Source organism: Antrostomus carolinensis, unplaced genomic scaffold (genome assembly GCF_000700745.2).
Source record: "Antrostomus carolinensis isolate BGI_N321 unplaced genomic scaffold, ASM70074v2 scaffold7812, whole genome shotgun sequence".
NCBI classification, from domain to species: domain Eukaryota; kingdom Metazoa; phylum Chordata; class Aves; order Caprimulgiformes; family Caprimulgidae; genus Antrostomus; species Antrostomus carolinensis.
In genome coordinates this window covers 1,303-23,699 of record NW_010297497.1, presented here as the reverse complement: position 1 = coordinate 23,699, position 22,397 = coordinate 1,303, and the positions used below count along the sequence as shown (strand labels likewise).

Below are 22,397 nucleotides of genomic sequence, written 5' to 3'. Positions count from 1 at the left end.
CAGGAATTGTGCAGTCCTGATTAGGAACCTACAAGATTGAAAACTGAGAAGGGCAGAGATCTACTGGATCATACAGCCTGTCTCACACAGCCATTGAGAATATTGTTTTCTGCTCTATGTTCAGTGCTTCTGAGAGTCCTCAGATGTCCTCTTTCTGGAAGGCATATATTTCTATATACTATTTCAGGTCTGCGTCTATATACACATACATAGACACACGAGTTGAGTATTTTCAATACGGAGTGGAAATACGGAGTATTTTCAAAGGGAAAATGCTAACACGTGTTCATTTTGTTTTAAAGATATTATCTCTGTCATGTTTGCTTCAGGGCTCAGAAACTGTCACATTTCCATGTGAAAGATGGCTTGCAAAGTCTGAAGATGATGGTGAGATTATCAGAGAACTGGTACCATCTGATATTTTTACTGAAAAACTCATGAAAGATGGGACACTGAAGCAGATAGAGGAAGAAGTTGAAGACCCATTAGAAGGTAATATGATCTGAGGAGTCGGTAGGGACTTATTCGTCTGATTTTTTGGAAGAAAACACATGGGTGTGTGGTTTAAGAAAATGCAATGCTGTTATGACTGTTCACATTTCTTTCCTTTCCTCTTCTCTGGTCTCTCTTAAACCTAAAGCACTTCTGTGTGAGAATACCATTATTTTCCTGTAGGGCATTTATAAACCTGTCACAGACACCCTTTCACACAGGCATAGTTTACATGTCTCCTCTGATGCCTAACAAATTTCTTCCATCTTGTCCTCTTCTTCCATGCTCTGTAAACATCTTTACTTGTTTGTCCAACTTCACCTGTCTTATACATTCTGCCCCTTGCTTTCATACCCTACCAGTCTGATCCATGCTCATTATTCCTCCCGGATCTGTTTTTCCTGCTGCTCTTCAGGTATATATGGACACTCTCTAAAGCTGTGGCTCTAGGCAGCCACCCTCACCTACTAAAGTACCTCTGGGGAGTAGAATAAATTCTTACTCAGCTCTGAGCCCATTGATAAAGTGTTCACATTCTGTGTTTAATCACTGTAGTTGCTGAAGCAACTGAACAAGAACTGAAGTTTCATCCTAAACTCATTGCTTCTCTGTATGCCCAGCTGTTCCCTACTCTTTTTCCTCTAGGACCTCCTTTTCCCACCTTGAGCTCTTTCTGCCCTTGAGAGAGACCATGAACCTTCCTACATTCCTACAGCAGAGCAAATTGAATTCAGTTGCCATCTTCATTCTTGGTTCTTGCATCTGAGAACAAGATGATTCAACAGAGAAAATCATTCCCCTCCTTGTTTTGTTTCTCCTGGAATCCAATTTACATTTACAGACCACCACTGTCAGTGTGGAATTTATATGGATTGTGAGTGTTTTCCATTGCTCAGGGAAGAGGTGCCTTACTGTATGTAAGGAAAGCTGGAGCCTTTGCAATGTGCCCCTAGAAGAGACAGGTGTGCTCTTTCCTCCTGTTAGGAACTATTGAGACAGTCCACGACTGTCTTGAGAGATTTTTTTCCCCATGGAGGAAGCAAAGACAGTTTTAGTATCAATTAGTAAGTGTCATGACTGCTAGGTGCCTGCATGACATTTTCTTTAACTTACTAACTTCTGTCGCTTTACCTTGCAGTAGTTACCTTGTATTATCTAACCTGCCTGACTCATTTCTTCCTACTAAAGGTAAAGCCTTAAAACAAGTTTTACAATCTTTGGAATAGGATTTTCTGATAACTAAAGGTTTATTTTGACTGGGAGCTAGGGCTAAGTTTGGAAACTTCTGCTTTAGATATAAAATATCTGGGACGGGAATTATATCTTCAGCATCTCTATGACTCCTCATACATCTTGGGCAGTGACATGGTGTAAATGACAGCGATAGAAAATCAGCTTGTGGTATTCTGAGGGTCATCTTTAATACAGTAGACTGCATTTCAGTCCTGAATGTCTCTAGAACTAGCAAGCAAAAGGGATGCATTGAATCATTAAACTGTACACGTTGATCCCTTTATTATTAATGTAGCAATTGTCTCTCAAATAAGAAGCAGTAACTCTGTAGGGCATAACATGAAGAGGCAAACCAGAAAATATAGCATTGCAGCCTAGCCTGATGAATGGTCATGATCCATTTCTTGCAGAGATCGATGGAAATATTTCATAGACTATGAAGAAGAATAGGCCCTGTTTTACTGGGAAAGCTAGGTACAGAAGAAAAATATTGTATAGGTATTTTCTTTGATGCTGTTAATGTACAATGGAGAATCCTAACTAAGAGTTTGTGCTGTCCTAGGATTTGCAAGGAGGCATTCTCTAAGGGCTCGTATGCCACCAGGGTAATCAGAGACTTGTACAGTTCCTAATTGTTTTCCTGGAGAGGATGCTTTCAGTAACTGTTTGTTTTCCCTGTGTAATTGGGAAAAGAGTAGCAAAAGAAGAACAGGAGTATTTAACAGGTTTAGTAAAGCACATTACTAAAGATTTGATGAGGTTTTATTGGATCATCATTGAGCAAGCTAGAGAGAAAGGATACTTAAACAGTGTAGTTCCAACAGTTCCTTAATTAAATACTGTCTCAGAAAAAGGTCTCAGAAACCTGTTTTCTTTCTGTTTGGGGAATTTATAGAGATACATGCCATTAACTCTGGTAGTAATTGCACATCTGAATCCCTGGAGTTTGTTTATGGAAGATGGAGTATTAAGAATTCACAACACTGAACTTGTTTTCAGATGTGTGTCCCTTGAGCCTTGGTATGAAAAGGTGCATTTCCCTCACCTCTATCTACATCGCATCCAGTAATAAACATAATGATTCTTTGCATTTTTAACTGCGCACAGTGTGATCAGAGCATTTACACAGGTATTGACTAGATGAAAAAGAGGAAAGTCAGCAAATTCCAGCCTAGTGATTCCCCAATGTTTGCATCATTATCAGAAGCCTGGAGGGGTAAAACATATGGGATCTTAAACCTCCAAGAACTGAATGATGAGCAGAAATTTTGGGGACCATTTTCTTAGGTAAATTTAACATCTAAGATAGGTCCTGATAATTCACCTGGCCAGAAATCACACCTCTGTTTTTTTCTGCAGTTCACACGTACAAGATAAGCGTGTTCACTGGAGATATCTATGGTGCAGGGACAGATGCTAACGTTTTCCTAAATATCTACGGAGATCTGGGGGACACAGGAGAGAGAAAACTCAGCAAATCTGAAACGAACTTCAACAAGTTTGAAAGAGGACAGGTACAAATGTAATGGGTTAATAACACTTTCCATTTTGCAGTCTTTAACCTAATAAGTCCACGACTGTCTTTATAGGCTGAGTTTTCCTATGAGGGATGAATTGATTGATTCAATTTACCATATTCATTACCTCTTAAAATACATTATATGGATTGTCATGTGGATATTATGGTTGACAGGCACTGCAGCAAATGGGTAGATGTTTCTGTGAAGTTGTTGATAGACAAATTATGGGCTTGGTCCATATAAACTGGCTTGAATCATCAGCAGCAGAATTGAGAGCACACAAAAACTGGGGTCTCTCATTCTGATCGCCTCTGTGCTAGTATATATTATATTCCACTGCAGAGCTTGATAAACTGGTGGGACCTAAGCTGTGGCTGTGTTTGACAACTCCAAAAATGGTACTCTGTGGTCAGTCCATGAGTCATATTCACAGCCTCATATAGACATACACAGATGTAATGATGACAAAGATTGTCTTATATGGATTGCCCATATAAATCTAACTGGATTAGAAAGGGAAGTCTTACTTAGACATAAAATCCAGGATGTAAAATTCCAGGAATTCAATAATTTAATTGGTTGAAAAAGTGACATTTTGTGCAGCTCCCCTCATAGCAGAAGCAGGCTTCAATATGTTTCCCTGCAGAACAGTTTTAGCACACAGAGACACCTCTGTAATCTGCTGCAAAGCTTTCAACCATAGCCATGTGAGAAGGAATTTAAACATGTTTTGTGCTCTGTAGTCTCCATTTGCCTTTGTCCAGTAGATGATCTGTTGAGAGCTCATTAACAGAAGCAACTGCTATTGAACACTCTGCAGGAGGATACGTTTACTATACAGGCTGTGGACCTTGGCATTGTGTACAAGATCAAGATTCGTCATGACAATAGCATGTTCAGTCCTGACTGGTTCCTGGAAAAAGTAGAGATCCTGGATGAGACCACAGAGGAATTGTTCATTTTCCTGTGTGAGCGTTGGCTCTCTAAAAAGAAAGAGGACAAAAAGATAGAGCGAACGCTTTATGAACAGGTACGGTGATGGCTTAGAGCTGTGATCCCAAAGCACTGCTACTAATAAACATAAAATGATTTAATATCTGGTTGAACCCCAAGACAAATCATTAGAAACTTATGCTTTTTGACTTATCCAAAATGAATCTGTGATTTTCAGACAAGTGTTGAAATTATGGCCACGCTCAGCCCAGTATCAGTAGCTCTGTAATTTGCAATTTCAACAGGAAAATCTAGGAGTCTAAGTGAAACTCTTCAGCTGAGAGTCAAAGTACCTTGCTGATGCATGGCAGAGTATATTTCCATGCTACTCTCCTTGCTGTGTCCAGAAAGTAAGTTAGTTATGGATCCTACTATTCAAAGTCCTCAAGCCAAAATGTTGGGTCCTTTGACTTCATCTTCATTGGTCTGGATGAGTTTATCTTCTCAGCAGCTTCTTCCAGCAATGCCAAACATAAAAAAAAATATCTAGTTTCTTTGCTACTTCACAAAGCACTGAATGCTTTTTAGTGAAATGCCCTTTCTACTTGCACATTCTCTGTTGCTTTATTGGGCTAATATAGCTAATTGGAATTTGAGGTACATACACTAATTAAAATTAACAAACAAGATTAATAGACCTCTAGAAATGCTTCTATACAGTGAGGCATAATAAAGCAGCTGATTATAAGTCCATTGTATTTAAGGAGTCAATTTTGCGTAATACACTGACATTTTAATTGACAGTTACCACTAAAATTATCATCAACGAAACTGGGACAGACTCATCCTGAATACAGCAAAATGGATGCACGAAGAGTTACACCATGGATGAGTATTGCCATATGCTCCCTCACAAAACTGAGCAGACAATGCTATGAATTCTTGTGGTCACACTTATCCTGTTGCTCATATTAATTCATAATGAGGCAAAGCTAATCAGTTTTGGGTTTTTTTTAATTATGTGCCTGTGTGGTAAGAGCCTCACATTTATTGGATAACAACACTGAATGCATCTGCACTAACTCCTCAAATAGACATCTCATTCAGTTTTGCAGTACTCTCCCTCTTATGCCCTTTGACCTAAGCCAAGTCAATTAGTCTGACACCACAGTGTGTATCCTGATAAGCAAATCTGGCACTGTCCCATCCATCTGATTTTTCTGTGGCTGTTGCTCACACAGGTGACAGAAAAAAGTCACAACACACCACTGAAGTCTGTTAGGTACTTTATATTTTCTTTTATTATAACATGCATCCAAAATGGCTTGTCAAGATTACCAATGAAGTAAATTAATAACCTGCAATAAATTACAAGTCACATTTATTTGAGCTACACTGAGCAAAAAGCTTCCTGGGAAACTACAGAGACTTTTTCCCATGTTGGTCTTGGAGGCACATGGGAACAGCTGACAACACTTGAGCAGTCAACCTCATTACCCTCCCATACATACCTTCCAACTAGAGCTATGGTGGCGAGCGAAATAGCCTGGATGGCTCGTCTCTCAGCCTGTCAAGTGAGGATAGCAATGGAAACCTGAAGGAAAGAAAAAAATCCAGCTTGGTCAAGGCTGCAGAAGAAGGATCACGTGAGTGAGCACCATCTTTGATGGCATGCATGCATGTGTTCTTGGCTTTCAGTGCTTGAGAGCTCCCATTTGTCCTTGTGAAGAGCAAGGAGAGACAGAACAACAAATTACTTCTCTCCATCTTGTGTTGTGACTGCTGTGGGAAAGTCTGGATCGGTGATTATGTTTCTGCATTTGATGATTTTCCTATAGCTCTGACTCTTAGCAGTGGAATGAGCCATGAAGTCCACAGCAATTTCAGTGTTTCCAACCCTATTCTTCCTTTTCTGTGGAAATTTGTAGTGCTGTACCTTGTCAAAATTAACTTCTCCATTGCCAGCAGATGTAAGCTCTCCAAACAGTGTGGTACTTTGGACAATGTGACAATATCGTTAGGTAGGTAGTTATTCAAGGGTATGCTGTTTTCTGTTGTGGTGAGGTAAAAACCATAGGGGATCTCTACAGGCACCTACAATACCAAATCTTGTCCCTTAGATTCCTAAAGTTAGGTGGGTGCATCCACATCACCAAATGTGGAAAAGGAGCTAGTCAACAACATCCATAGGGCCTCCTCAGAAAGAAACCCACTAACCTAGATAATCCTACTCCTCTTCCTCCACCATCTTAATTGCAGAGAGCATTTCAGAGGTGTGGCAAAGTGACATGACCCTCTAAAGAAGGAAGAAGTTTTGTATAGCTTTGTCTGAAGTGTCCTTCAAAGGATCCAAAGCTCTTTGCAATGAGAAAGACCATAGGCAGGCATGATATCACGAGAAGAACCTCCCTAGGATCATCAAAGACTTTTTTTCCACATTATTACTTACAGTAGCTTTTGTTGCTGATATCAGCTGTTTTTTCCTCCTATATCTCTTTGACCTACACAAGATGATGTTTCATGTAACATCTGAATTACCAAAGAAAGCTTTGAATTTCCTGAGACTTTATTTGCCATGCTTAAGCCATCTCCACTTTTCAGGATCAGACTGGTAGTACTTAATCACTGGGGATGTTTGTTTAATATGAATTTAAGTGTGATTTATTTTAGAACTCTTAATGTTTTTTTTTCCTTACAACATGTCGATGCATCACAGCAGCTGTTGGGTTGGGAGGGGAGTGGGATATGGTGAGATGAGCAGGAACACAGGTAAGTCTGTTGGCTCTCAGAACACAAGCTTCAACTGGAAGCACTCAGATGAGTTTGTTCTTTTCTATAAGGTGGGTTGTCTTATTACTGACCAGAAGAAGAGGGTCTGCAAATGCTGTCACTGAAAGATGGGTAGTCTATGAACTCTGGACCAAGGTTCTTGCTCAAGTAACTGATGGAAACCATTGATGACTCTAGTGTAGAGTTTCATCTTTAGGCTCTGGTTGCTGAGACAAAGAAAATCTGAATATAAAAGGAAAATCTGAATATAAAACAAAAATCTGTTTCTGGATTGCAAGTTATAAAAAATGAAATATGCTGGACTATGTCTGCAGAGGACAGTTTTCACGCAGGGAGGCTAGTCTTGCTTGGCTGTGTCCAACACGAAGTGGGAAAGTTGTGCGGATTTTGTTTCTGTCCTGGCTGTGAAGGAAGCCTGGAAGATCAGTGGTCACCAGCTGAAGTTAACCTTTGTGTAAAATTTCCCCAGTCCGTTGATATTTCTTTATAACTTCATTACCACACAGGCTTTTTTTTTTCTCTATTTACGTACCTTTTGATTAACCACCTCTCTGTTCTAGAACAATGACTTATCATATAAATCACATCTACAGTTTGTTGTCATCCTATATGGGGTCTTTTAGCTTTAGATTAAGATTTTAGATGTGTGGTTAAGATACTGTGTTTTAACAAGTAACTGGGCAGCAGCTGAGTCAAGCTGTCTGTGTATGTGCTCTTAGTCCACAGCAAGTGCAAAATAATTAAAATTATTTTAAACTTCCATGGCAAAACAAGTGTAAAATGATGTAATTTGTCTTAGGAGTTTTAGATAGCTTTCACTGACATGGTCCAAGGGAATTCACACAAATGGTTGCTGATGCTTGACTGATGCTCAGTAGCTTGTTGTGATGTGATACCCAGGTTGCATGTCCCATACCTTTAAGTTGAGAAGCAGACATAATGCTGCACATTGCTTGACCTGGTCTGCAACCCATGTGTCTTGAAGCAACCCTTCTTTTGTAATCTCGTATTGTGTTCAAACGAAAAATAAGTGATTCCCATGTTCCTTCTGATATTACTTCTGTGGTCAGACAATGAATAACATCTGCCATGTTGGCATTCCATGTAGTTTCACAAATAATGGGTAAAACATCATCATCTCCCATGAGAACCCATCTCCAGCAGAGCTAGGATAGTTCCCACTATCGTCATTGTGCCAGGGTGGTCTCTCTTCTCCAAGTCCTGGAGCTTGTCATCACTACTATCTCTGTTGCAGTGACATGGCTTCATTAAGGAAACTGCATCTTGAAGGAATGTCAGATAAGATGGACTGTGTGAGCCAGACAGCCACCTCCTGAGCTGGATAAAAAGCCAGCTGTTAATTAGTTGATTAGGGAAAGTGGTACTGGGGGGTACCTGGGGAAGGGAGTGACAGTTTGAGTAGCCCAGTTCTGGCTCTCTTATGCTCAGACGGTGAATACCTCTGAGGGGCAGGAGGTGATGTGAGGACGGAGCATAGAAAAAGGTCCTGTTGACTAGGAACCTGCTTGGGTCTGAACTGGGAACTCTGCTCCATCCTGGAAGGCAGTGCTGGAGACGGTGTGGTCTACATCTCTAATGATTCCCACCCCACTGTGAGAGGGACACGTGCCCTCAAACAGCCTGAACTCTGTGCAGGGACTCAAGGAAGCAAGGGGCAAAGGGCTGTGGGCTGGAGGAGCTGTGGTGTCCTGTTGTGGCCATGTACTTCAGGTTTTGCATTGTCCCATGTTTCAAGAAATGGAGTCCCAGAGAAAGAGAGTGACAATGGAGAGGGGAGATAAACAAATTAAAGAAACATTTTTCTAGTTTTTAGCAGAAAGAACAGCAAACAGTGTTTCCTGCTGTCTAGCAGCAAGCCACTCTATGTCATTGTATCCATTATTTAAAGTGGCAAATGATAGCAATTTCTCACAGTTCTAATTTTTGCATAGGTATTGAGGATGCAACATTTGTTGGAAATGCTGGTAGTTCTGTGAACTCTGTCACGGGAGAACAGGGTAAAAACTGTATAAAAGAAAATTTTATCCCTGTTCAAATCTACTTTATTTAAAAAAGGAATCTAGAACTGTTCTAAACGTGACCCCTCAACATATTCTTATAAAATCTGTCTTGCCTATGGCTAAACTCTTTCTCTTGCTAATACTAGCAGCTCCACTGGTTATTTTGTGAAGAAAGCATTGCATATCATTATGCTGATGTAGACACTGAAATGTAGATGATTCCATAAAGGGAAGAAAAAGTCTTGCCTAATCATCAGTTCATTTTGTGTTGGTATACAAAATCCTCAAAGTGGGGCTGAATGAATATCTTTGGGTTCTGCTCTGTCCAGAGGTAAGAACTGATTTGGTCAGCATGAATTCATGCCTTCCCCGATGTTGCACACATATTCTGAGCTTGATGTGATTTTGTAGTACAACCCCCACATCTAAAATGTTGTTAGCCATCATAAAGCAAAATTAAATATCAATCCTGAATTATTTGAAAGCCAACCCTCAGGTTTTTTATCAAGTTTTATAAACCTTTTTTTTTTTTTTAATCAAAAAAGCGATGATGAAGCCAGGCTAAATTTTGAGTCTGTGATGAGACAAGTTTCAGAGCTCTGAGTCTTGTCAGAATGGCTTGAACAGCCCTGCACAAATGTTCTGAGAAATCAAATGAGTATTCAGCGTCTAATTCTGCCCCTCCTGTTCGGCTTACCCAAATGAGCTTTTGGAAAGCAATTGGAAAGCAGTCTGGCACTTCCTCCTTTTTAACAGCTGAACTGAAATCTCTGAAAACCACAGAAAAACCTGCTAAGTCTCAAGCCTTGTTCTGAAGGTTTTTCTCCTAATCAATATTACTATGCAATATATAAAATTATTGTGTGGCCCATCATTAACACAAGGTTTATTAATAGTTTGCTGGGATTTGCAAAGGGATGCTGGAATCCTAAGCTGCTCCATAGATCATAGCAACCTCTGAATGAAGCACAAAGAGCGTTTGCAGTTGTACTGGGACGTTCAGTCAGTGATGGTTTACCTTTGAGTCAGCATAGATTTATTTGCCTTTATTGGAACGGTGAGTGTAAGATCGCCTTGGTCTAATAGCCTATTTGAGATTTAGGTGCTCAGTCTCATCTTTTCAGGAAGGTCTCTTGGTGTAAATAAGGATTCAAACCATTTGCTGTTCTGTCATCTATTATGGAGAAATCTGGACTGCATTATTCCCTTATAACCTCCTTGCAGCCAGTAGGGTTGTCTGGGGAAATGAACCCTTGCAGAATTCAGACCCAAGCACGTGTGGAAAAGTAGTCTCCCATGCATATTTGTAGCCCAATGTAGCATGGTATTATCCCTTCTCCCAGTGAATTCATAGAATCATAGAATCATTTTTGTTGGAAAAGACCCTTAAGATCATTGAGTCCAACTGCAAACCTAACATTGACAAATCCACCTCTAAACCATGTCCCTAAGCACCACATCTACATATCTTTTAAATACCTCCAGAGATGGGGACTCCAACACTTCCCTGGGCAGCCTGTTCCAGTGCTTGACAACATTTACAGTAAAGGAAGTTTTTCCTAATATCCAACCTAAACCTTCCCTGGCACAACTTGAGGTCATTTCCTCTTGTCCTATTGCTTGTTACTTGGGAGAAGAGACCAACACCCTTCTCGCAACAAGCTCCTTTCAGGTAGTTCAATGGGATGTGAACATATTTAGCGTGCACAGCTGCTCCCTCTGATGGGATGAGTCCCTCGTTTTCTGAAATCTTGTGTAAATGCACATGTGTGTGGGTTTTCTGATGATTAAACCTCTATTTGTTGCAGTGATCCCATACCACATCACCGTCACAACGGGAACGGAATATGACTCCAGCACCGACAGCCGAGTGTACATCATCATCATGGGTCCTCAGAAAGTGCAGACGGAGAGGCTGTGGCTGGATCTCCCAGAAGGAAAAGACGAGTTTGCAGATGGTTCTGTAGAGAAATTCTCTGTCTGGGGCCTAGATGTTGGAGAGATTAAAAAAGTGGAGGTACTTTATGAAGGCAGTGCAAGCACTGGAGGGTTATGAAATGTGTGGCCAAAGAAAACATGTATTCCTTTTATTCTTACCAGTGAAGGAAAGGCACTTGGGTCTAAAACAAATGTAAACAGAGATGTGCTAATGAGATTCCACATGTGTCCAAAATTGAAAATAAGTACACTTTAAGTCTGGCAAAACCAAGATCTTCTGCCAAGAAGGCAGAAGACAATTTTTAATTATAAGGAAATTGTAACATATCTCAGTTTTGTCCCATCTCTGGCACTGTTTTTTCTTAGTCAAGCCCTGTTATTGCCAGATGCAGTGAAGGTTCCCAGGATGCAGTCCTCCATCAGTCTTTTTCCTAGTTGATTTTTGCATTACTTCCAGTTGGGTTTCATAAATTGTGCCTGCAGTGAGAAACACGTCTTGTGTAATTTTCTAGCTAAACATGAAAATTGTTTTCACAGCTTGGAGGACCCAGGCTTAGAGAAGAAAATTAATCATCATTCATAAGTAACATGCACAAATAGATTTTGGTACTGGGGCCATTTTTTCTGCTGTGGCTCAGGGAGACAGAATTTGCATAGACTTTCCATCACAAAGCTTAAACTTCACATGAATCTTCCAGTGCATTTGTGTACATAATTTTTTTTCATATGGCCGTTCCATCTCCTGAAAGCCTACTCCAGCTCCCTGAGTACTGAAACCCACAGCACCTAGGGACTTCAAGAGCCCATTTCATTTTGTTTTTACCCCATGCCCTGTGTGGCAGTAAACCTACTTGTTGCTTTATGTGCTTTTGTGTTCAGAGGGACATGAGTGAAAGAAATACAAAGAGAAAAATATTAAGAAATTAAAAATATCTTTGCAGTTGTATGTCATGTTGTAGCAGCTGATAGACTGAAGCACTCCCATTAGCTTTCGTTCAAGCAATGGATTCTGGCACCTTGAAAAGTCCCCATACTAGATTTGAGTTTATCAGGCCATTTTCTTAATGCAATCCAAGTGCCTGGATATTATGAGTATTATGGCACTTTCTGTATAGCCATCTCTAGGTCAAATTTTGAAAGTGAAGCAGGCACATAAATCCTCTTCCAGACTGTGTGCACATGGAAACAGCCATGGGGGCGAATAGAGAGGGAGGAAAAAGCCAGAATAGCCCCTCAGAGAGACAGAAGGACTGGATGAAGAAAAAAAAAGTAGAAAGGGGTGCTGGAAAAGAGACAGAAAATAGTGGGAGAGAATAGGAGAAAGCACTTGGAAATAGACAGAAGTAAGGAAAATAAACAATTGGAAAAGGATTACAAATGGGAAAGAAGATAAAAGGTTTCAAATGAAATGCAGAGAGGTAGAAAAAGAAATAGCGTATAGCTTCCACTTGGATTACAGTCTTCTGCACTCTTTCACCCCCTTTCAGTTATCTCACCAGCTTGCTGCCTCACCTCTTGCTCATTTTTCCCTTTTAGTTTGTAACTCCCAGCTCATGACTGGAGGAGCCATCTGCTCTTGGTCTTCTGCTTTCCTTCATGTAGTGCCCTCTGCTTGGAAGGTCTCTCCTTGTTGATCCACGTCCCAGCAATGACATCAATGTGCCAGTCTGCTGTGGTTGCCATGGAATCAGTCCATATTTTCTTTGTAGAAAATTGCAGTGTTATTGCAGAAAATTGCTAGTTATCTACTTGGGAAAAGTGAGGAACAGTTCGTTCCCAGATTTGGCATTTGGCTGCTTCTGGAAGAAGACAAGAAGTTCTGAATATGAGTTACCATGTGAAAATAACATAGGATGGGGATTAAGTTTCCAGAAGCCTTCTGTATAACCCAGGTAACAGACTGCAGGATTTAGTAGGATTGTAAGATTTGCAGCATGATGCTACTTTTAGTTTGGTAGTATTGTCCTGCTGCAGATATACTATAGTGAAAGCAGAAAGAGTGGAACATGAGCAATTTGAAAGGAACTCATTTGTACCTGTCTTGTAAGCCTACAGATATAATATTTACTACTGGCGTACTTTAATAGACATGCTGACTTGAAAATAGCAAGTTATTGGGTAGAGGCACTTTATCCTGTTTTCTTAAAACCAGTTTTATTATTTCTTCTAATGAATGAAAGTATCTCTGTTCCTAGACTGCTGTTGCTGCAGAGAGACACAAGTATGATCAGAAGAGTCCTGCATTGGTCTGCACTTCTAAACCACTTCTGGTTCAGAGCTTTTCTCCATCACACAAACAGAGTATAGTCAGGAATATACAAGTGCTGCAGGTCCAGTCCCTCACTGACTGGGGATCTGATCCTGGAAGACCCTCAGGTCTCTCTGGTATTCTCTGCACCTTCCAAAATAAGCAGGATTTTTTTTTTTTTTTTCATCTTTTTCTTCTATCTACCACTCCAATTCTCTCTCATTTTCCCACTGCTGTGTTTGGTTTCAATGTGCTTGTGAGCTACCCAGTGCAAATTGTACATCTGTGGTGGGTTGACCCTGACTGGAGGTCAGATGCCCACCAAAGCCACTCTATCATTCCCCTCCTCAGCTGGATGGGGGAGAGAAAGTATAACAAAAATTTCATGAGCCGAGATATGGACAGGGAGATCACTGAGTGATTACTGTCATTGGGAAATCAGTTTAATTTATTACCAATCAAATCAGAGTAGAATAATGAGAAATGAAAACTAAATCTTAAAACACCTTCCCCCCACCCATCCCTTCTTCCCTGGAAATGGGGGTTGTGGTCAGTTCATCACATGTTATTTCTGCTGGTCCTCAGGGAGACAACTCCTCACACTCTTCCCTCCCATGGGCTGTAGTTCTTTATGAACTTCTCAAACATTAGTCTTTTCCACAGGCTGCAGTTCTTCATGAGCTGCTCTAGTGTGGGTCCTTTCCATGGGGTGCAGTCCTTCAGGGACAGGCTCCTCTAGCACGGGTCCCCCACGGGGTCACAAGTCCTGCCAGCAAACCTGCTCCAGCATGAATTCCTCTTTCCATGGGTCCTGCCAGGAACCTGCTCCAGCGTGGACTTCCCACAGGATCACAGCCTCTTTCAGGCATCCACCTGCACTGATGTGGAGTCCTCCATTGGCTACAGGTGGACATCTGCTCCACCATGGACTTCCATGGGCTGCAGGGGCACCGCCTGCATCAGCGTGGTCTTCACCAGGGACTGCAGGGGAATCTCTGTTCTGGAACCTGGAGCACCTCCTCCCCCTCCTTCTTCCCTGACCTTGGTGTCTGCAGAGTTGATTCTCTCACATCTTCTCACTACTCTTTCAGCTACAGTGGCTGTTGTGCAGTTGTTGGTATTTCCCCCCTTTCTTAATCATGTTATCACTGTCACTGGTGGGCTCAACCTTGGCCAGTGGTGGTCCCGTCTTGGAGCCAGCTGGCACTGGCTCTGTCAGACATAGAGGAAGTTTCTGGCAGCTTCTCACAGAAGCCAGCCCTGTAGTCCTCTCGCTACCAAAACCTGACCACGCAAACCCAATACGGCATCATAGTCTTGGTGATATGAAGTACTCAGCAGTCCCTCAAGGACAGTGGGAATGAGTTAGAAAGATTTTCAAAACAGCCCAAGGATCTGGTGGTCTTTGAAAGTCTGTCATTCTAACTTTGTTCAAGCACCTTAGCTCAAACAACTTGTGATGCTAGTGTGCACATCCAGGTTATGCTGCTGGTGTGGACATGGCCTTGGATTGTCCATTGTATTGGCATGGTCTATCTAAAGATTTGCTTGAAATTGAATGACAAATCCCAGTGCTCTGCACTAGAAGGCCAGTTATAAAGGAGACTCAGCACTGGATGAGTTTATCTCAGACTTTACAACATTGTTCTTGAAGCCCTTGGAAATCTGCTGTGTCCAGGTTCTCCAAGGCAGCTGGATGTGCAGGATGCTTTCTTCTGGTCAGTCACTGGTACCTAAGGAGCTAAAGATTGCTGTGAAAATCTAGTACCTAGCAATGTCTTGGAATGATGCTGTAGGACGTAGCTGTAAAGAATCCAAAGGAGCAGCAGACTTTAATGGGCTCAGCAGAATTTCCCCTCTGGCTGCTCTGTCCCTGCTTCACTGCAGAGCCAACACCCTGAACTTTCCCCACCACCTCATCTGCACCATCCTGCAACAAGTCTCAAGAGGCTGCATGCAGACTCTCAGAGGAGCTTTGGGTTTGGTGAAGGGCAGCCAAGCTGGCAGAGAGAGAGCAGGAAGGCAAGTGTTATATTCCCATTCACCTCACACCCCAGGAATCTGAGAATTAATGCATCCATTGTAAACTTGAATTTCCCTAGTGGTTAACTCTAATTTTCTGCAGCTGCACAGACATTAGTATAGTAATAATGCTCCTAATAGCAGTGATGGCTGAGACAGATAAAAAAGATCACTTGTTTTTGAGGGGAAAGAAAATACCACAGATATATCAACCTAGATGAACATATTATTAAAAATTATTTTCTGAACAACCCTAAATATCCTAATAATTTAAAAACAAAACCAGAAAGAGCTAAGGACCTCATTTTCCTAATAATGGCACAAACAACACTTGCTCAGAAAATAATGAATTGTAGGTAGCTCTTTTTATTCAGTCTTTTATGTACAGATAGCTCATTGGAATGACTGGCTGAGTTTTGTACATCAGCTGGGATACATAATTACGCTTATAAGTCCACTCTGGGATGAATTGCCCATGTTCTGTAGTAAGGACACAGGCAGTTTCTTGAGAAGTTTGCACACCAGCATCTTTTTGCTGCTGATATACCTGTAGGAACATTGTTTTTGCTCTTCATGGCCAGACTCAGGTCCAGGTAGGCTTTGGCTTTCCTAACTTCATCCTGGCACACCTGTGCAGTGTCTCTGTATTTCTCCAGGTCCCTTGTCCCTGCTACCATATCCAGTGTTCTTTCTTGTTCCAGATAAGTTTTGTCAGGAGCCTCTTGTTCACCCATACAGGCTTCCTGCCCTTCCTGTGTAACATCCTGCTCTTCAGGATACACCGTTATTGAGCTTGGAGGAGATGGTCTTGGAAAATCAAACAGCTACAGATGTAAGCACCATCTGTTGTCTCCTATACAAATATGGACCTTTTGCAGTTTAAGGAGACAGGAAGTAGAGGAACGGTCTGATATGTTTAGTTGACTTAGATATGGATTTGTGAGGGAAGGAATGGTTGAATAATGCATGTGGGTGTTTGTCTAACTGCATCTCACATCTTGATTATGAAGCTTTGGAGAGGCACTTCTAAGTGTTGTAACAGTAGTGGAGGGGGTTGGAAAGATGGAGAAACAGGTCTGCAGAGATGAGCAAACTAACAGGTAGAAGTCAATGGAGCAGAGGCAGAGTAACAAGATAGTGGACATGTTTTCATGTAGGTCAGTGCAGTCTACCTGTTTCATGTTCCCCTTGCTTACTTTTAGGACTAGCAGTGTCCTGCCTTCCCTCATGCTCAGCAGGCAGATGACCTGAGCTTCCTTGCCCTCATCAGCTATCATGGACATTGATGTCTTGCCTGTTTGACAGCAATAGCACAATTTCACAGCTCACTCCACACCACTGTGGAAGTGTCGTGTGTGACGTTGTATATAGTCAACAGTCTTAGTCCTTCATCATCGTTTATAACATCTGACCAGAGTCTCTCCTCCAAAGAAACCCCTTTTAACCAACAGATATTTTCTCACTGACTCTCACAGGTGGGGCATGATGGTGCTACCCCGGAGAGCTGCTGGCTAGTGGAAGAGCTCACCATCGTTGTGCCCACCAAAGGTGTCATGTATAACTTTGTCTGTAAGTGCTGGCTGGCTAGAGACAAAGGTGATGGACTCACCTCAAGAATCCTCAACATCCTGGATGCAGACTGCATTAACGTTGGCCTCAAGGTAGGCTGTAGCCTCATCCTGTATCTTTACCTGTTGAATGGACCTGTGCTGGTATAGGTTGTGTGTCAGCAGTTCTCATACTTTGACTTTGGCATGTGGTTTGAGCCTTTTATTTACAGAGGGTTTCTTTGTTATTTCTTTAGTAAAACCTTTAGGAATGGTTTAGCATCATCACCACTTGCAGCACTGTTTAATAATGCTGGCTGAATGCTGCCATGCCATAGGCAGAAGGACAGGGTAGGGCAGAGCAGGTAAGACACAGTTCAGCACCATGTCCCCATTTTGTCACTGCAGCTGGAGCATCACTTGGTGCCTATAGAGTGGAGGCAGCTGCAAGGTGAACCCCTTGGTGCAATCTAACTCCATCATGTTTTGTTTGAGGAGATACTTCTAACTCATCTAATCAGAGTAGTGGAGATATTTTAATTTCTGCATAGTGTGGCTACATGTCAGCTATTCTGATATGGGATAGGGAAACTGAGTTTGGTTAGGAACTAATAATAACTGGAAGTTGTTGAAACATGGAGACATTTGTAAGCTTGAACTTTGAAATGAATAACTGATTAAAGCTGAATAAGCAATGAAAAATACTATATCGTCTTTTCATCCATGTATATGAAATTTGAAGTAAGTGTGCTATGCCATATTTCAACCAAGTACAAATTGGAAAGCTGAGCTATGCTGATTTTGGATATAAGATTTATAACAGAAATAACAGTCTGGATGAATGGGACAATGATACTGCATTTAATACCTGTATGGCAATTTAAAATCTCCATAGATGCGTTTCTCTTTACAGTGAAGTTACACTTTCATAGAGCATTAATTTTTCTTTATGCTGCTCTTGATTCCCAAGCTAAAGATATTTTCCTGAAATCTTTCTTGTTTCCTAGACACATAAAAGTGTGATAACATTTTTAGCATCTGTGAAGGTTTCAGCAAATCAACGCAGGTTTCAGTGTAGAACTGACCTAAGAGGGGAAAAAAATCCTCCCTGAGACTGAATACCAAGGTTAAAACCTAATCTCTTAAAAATTTCCTATCAGTTGTTTAACCTCCTGGACAGGGTTTCCAAGCTGCAATAAGTGAGCGGATGACTTGTCTGTAGATTGAAGTGGATGTTAATGAAGACTTATGTTCACTTTTCCTTTAAAAGCCCAATTCTGAATATTTATTCAGAATAAGCATGCCAAAAATAGACACATCTAGCTTTTTTTTTTTTTTTTTCTATTATATTGGGCCAGAAACTTGCTGAAAGGTTTGAAGGAAATCAGGGGAGATGCTTGAGACATGAAATCAGAAGTGTGCATTTGACTTTCTGATCAGACTCCTAGCTGAGGGAATTTGGGACTGTTCTCTCGTAAATAGCTGTAGTTAGAAGCTGAGTTTATTTTATTTTTCTAGAGTTCAAAGAAGATTAATATGTTTAATGTCTTTGGGAAAGTTAATGCTTTATTGTTTTGCTTTTGCTTGACTCTTGCACAACCATATGTACCAGTTTAAATTTTGTTTTCTTCTTGGCTTGATGTTCCCTTTTGGTGCTTTAAATTGAGTATTTGCCTTCCCATGCATAGATAAAGTAGTCAATGTCCACCACAGTCATTAAAAACCTTTAATACATTGTTAGAAGAGTTTCTCTTCTCTACCTATAGCAAATCTGATGCTTTGCTATGATCTAAAATGTGTGTGAATGAATATGTGAGGGACAGGTAACTCAGAATTGAACAAACATGAAAAATATTTTTTCTATTATATTATTCCTTTGCACTGTTTATTTATGTGGCAATCACATTTCAGGCCAATATAACTTGCCTAGCAGTGTACTATTTTTTGCTGGGGCTGTTTCTTGATATTCTTCCACCTCTTAAATCCAGAGGTCTTGTTACCACAGGTATGATCTTGAAAGCATCTAAGTGGCCTAAAAGTCTTAAAGCCACTAACAACCATTGGGACTTGCATCCTTTATAACATTTTATTCTGAATCTTATTATTCACATGCCAAGAGAAAAGAACAAAGTTAAGCTAACAAGGTGAAAATGATGCTAAACATCTTTTCACAAATTTAAAGCACAAGATCTCAGAACACTGCATTCAATGCAGCAGTGTGTATTGCATTGGGAAATAAGACAGCCACATTTTTCTGCTGTAAAGAGCATTCTGACATATAGACTTCAAAACCATTAGCAATGTTGGACTAAATGTTGCCCAGATGGACACCAAACACTTGGTGGAAACATTTTGCAGTCAAGGGAAAGAACCAGTTGTGTCTTTGGGAGCTGTTTTGTTTGGGTTTTTTTAAGTGGCAAAGGTTTGGTGTAGTACAGAGATCTGGAGTGCTGGGAGGTGGTCAGGAGGAGCTGCCAGTAGCAGAGGGCTGGAGATCCACGCACTGACCCCTGACCTGAGGGTTGTGACTCCCATGGACAAGAGCTTTATCAGGTCTTCATCAATCCCCAAGCGTATTAATGTCATAATGAGTCTATCTAGACTGAGCAAATCTGCAGAAAAAGTCATAGATGAAGCAAAGGGTAAGGTCCTATGGCAAGTTTCAATCTCTGACTTTGCCTCTGGGAACTACAGTGTGGAGAGAAACCAAGAAAACACATCATAATGATTTCTGGCAAAGTAGCAGATCTCCTGCAGAGCCTGCCTAGCCTTTTGCGTGGGTTAAGGACAGATACTCGAATGAGACCTTCTAACTGTTTCAAATCCCCACCAGATTCTCTATGAAGTCACAGTTGTGACTGGAGACATCGAAAGTGGCGGTACTGATGCCAGTATTTTCATGACTGTCTTTGGATCCAATGGGAACACTGAGGAGATGCAGCTGGAAAAAAATGGTGACAGGTACAGTAACATTGTCGTTTTTGTTGGTTAGAAGTGATAATAGATAGATAGATAGATAGATAGATAGATAGATAGATAGATAGATAGATAACAGATTCTGGCATCAGGTCAAGAAGCACTTGGGGCTTTGATCATGCTCCCACTGAAGCACAAAGATAAACTCCCATTGACTTTATAGATTCAGAACTGGGCCCCTGCTAAATGTTATTGTAGTGTATTTAGCAGAACAGAGGGATGGAGAGCACTGTGTAGTCAGGGAAACCATTCTTTGTGATTTGCAGAAGTTTTGTTTAACCTGTTCCTCAGTGGCTTTAAAGATAAGCTTTGAGAACAAAAATATGAAGTCTTGCACCAACTCCAAGAGGAACTGTGGACACTGCATGAAAACCACAGGGTGCAATTTCTGCAAAAATGCATCTTTTGTGGAAAAATAAGTAATCTAATGTAATGGGGATGCATTAGTAACTGCAAAGAAAGACGAATGAACATGCATATACCTGCTTTGGGAAGTGCCTGTGATAGGACTCTCTGCTACTCCCGTTTGCTTTGCTGTCCAGATGTCAGACAGCATGGTCCAGAAGACACTTGAGGGATGCCGGGGCCTGAGCTGGTAGGCTGAGGGCTCTGCTGAGAAGTGGACTTCTTAGTTCAGGCTCTGTGCCACGTTAATGTAACGGCGTGGTTTTTTGGAACTGGAACTGACTTGTCTACAGCTGGCATGAAAGGGACACAGGATGACATCTGCCTGCCCAGATGTGGCCTTATGTTGCAGAGAGATGAAAACGGGCTGTGAGCTACCCAGGCTGCCATGCTGCATGCTCTGATTTTGCTAAAAAGGTGAAATCTCCTGTTTTCTTTAGCATAAACAGCTTTCAAACACTGTAACCCTAGTCTGCTGCCAGCACTTCTATAAGCCAAAAAACCTCACATGCCTCCAATTCATTTCCTAGCACTTTCCTTTTCCTTTCTAGCACCTCCCTTGGTACAGAAAGCTTTGGCATGCTCAAGAATTAACATGGCACTAGCCATCTTTTAGAGATGGGTTTCATCAGGCTTAAATTTAATTAATTGGTTACCTCTGATCTTATTCAGCAAAGCATCTACAGAGTGTTAGGAGGGCTGGAGCACTGGGCCATAGAGTTCGAGCTCAACTGGCCCATGTGACCATGTGATGCTGGACTCTTCCCCCAGCCTCCCAGCAGTACAGTTCCTTGGCTGCAGCTTTGCATATCACGTGTGGGCTGGATAATCAAAGATAAGGCTCACTGCATAGAGGTGTTTGCTCAGGGGATGTTTTACTTGCAGCTGTCATAGCAGAGTGGGTGTCCAGACAAGCATGCTTGACTAAGATTGAAATTTTCATGTGTTTAGTTAGTAACAAGCACGAGACTTTTTTGCTCTGAAAAAAAAAGAATTGCAGAGGTGCTGCTAACTTAAATCTCCATGAGAAACATGTCTGAGTCACACAGAAAGCTGTAGCTCTTGGCCTTGCTCCCCAATACATGCAAGGGGACAATGGACCTGAGTTATCAGTGTATCTGGTTATCAATGATATTTGTGTGTCTGGCTATCAACATCCCCTTTCCAAGACCCCAGGCAGTGCCAAACAGATTTGTCTTGCACTATTTTAAGCCCAACATTCAATCCTAGTGAGTGGGAAAATGGACCACAACTATTTGTATTTAAAAGTAAAGCTGAATTCACAGAAGGTTATATCAACCAAAAATCTCTAAGAGACCAAGACAGCTCCAACCCCTCAAGAGATGGATTGCAGTTTTGCTCCCCCTGGCCAAGCAAGTGATATCCCTAAACTATGTGGCCGATAAGAAAACATCACATTAACCTATATGGTAGAAAGCATAATCTTTGCTATATGGATATGAAAATGCAATATAGGGGAGCCACACAGTTTCTGTGTTATTAGTTGCTTCGGTTGTCTTTTGCTGGTAGAAGATATGCAAAAGTTGATGAAAACTCATCAGGGCTGTATAAAGAAGAAGGACATGTAAAACATGGCTATTAATAGGTTAACATGCCTAGAATCACAGAATCACAGGTTGGAAAAGACCTCTAAGATCATCCAGTCCAACCATCAACTCATCACCACCATGCCCACTAAACCATATCCCTGAGTGGTACATCTACACGTTTCTTGAACACTACCAGGGATGGTGATTCCACCACTTCCCTGGGCATCCTGTTCCAAAGTCTGACCACTTTGTTGGAGAACAAATTTTTCCTAGGTTGCTGTGCTACTCTTTGGGGATGGTAGTGGCCCATCTCCGCTGACTGGAGGCACTCTGTATCCCACCTCCAGCCATACAGGGCTCTCATCATCTCATTAGCAGAGGACATGTTTGTCCCCAAATACAAATACCACCTGTTTCCACACCACCCTTACCAGTCTGTACCCAGCTGTTAAAAACACAGGCTTCCCTGGCTCTTGTTTTGCATGTAAATCTCACCTGCCTTTGTGCCAGCAGTGAGGGATGGGTGAGAACCACTGCAACCAAATGCTAAAAGTCACTTTATCTTTATTGTGGCCATCCAGTGCCAATTGACTCACAGCAGCTTAGTGCATTACGAAGAACTGTCTGTCTAACCTGCTGGAGATTTAAAGCAATTTTAGCTACATTGCTGTTATTGCCAAGACCTCTGGGCAATAGAAATGTTTATAAGTGCAGGCATGGGG

At 41.4% G+C, this 22,397-nt stretch overlaps 1 protein-coding gene across 1 annotated transcript in view; it reads left to right on the top strand.

Annotated features, from left to right (window-relative positions):
* LOC104520443 (lipoxygenase homology domain-containing protein 1) overlaps positions 1-19,705 on the top strand; it is a gene marked incomplete at both ends in the record, with an annotated part of 50,158 nt that extends 30,453 nt beyond the window's left edge. Inside the window, 7 exons of the mRNA XM_010162138.1 lie at positions 330-492; positions 3,085-3,239; positions 4,066-4,275; positions 5,701-5,824; positions 10,798-11,006; positions 16,673-16,858; positions 19,578-19,705. Of these exons, the coding sequence (XP_010160440.1) occupies positions 330-492; positions 3,085-3,239; positions 4,066-4,275; positions 5,701-5,824; positions 10,798-11,006; positions 16,673-16,858; positions 19,578-19,705 (1,175 nt within the window). The remainder of the gene's footprint in view (positions 1-329; positions 493-3,084; positions 3,240-4,065; positions 4,276-5,700; positions 5,825-10,797; positions 11,007-16,672; positions 16,859-19,577) is intronic.
* Positions 19,706-22,397: the final 2,692 nt, after the last annotated feature.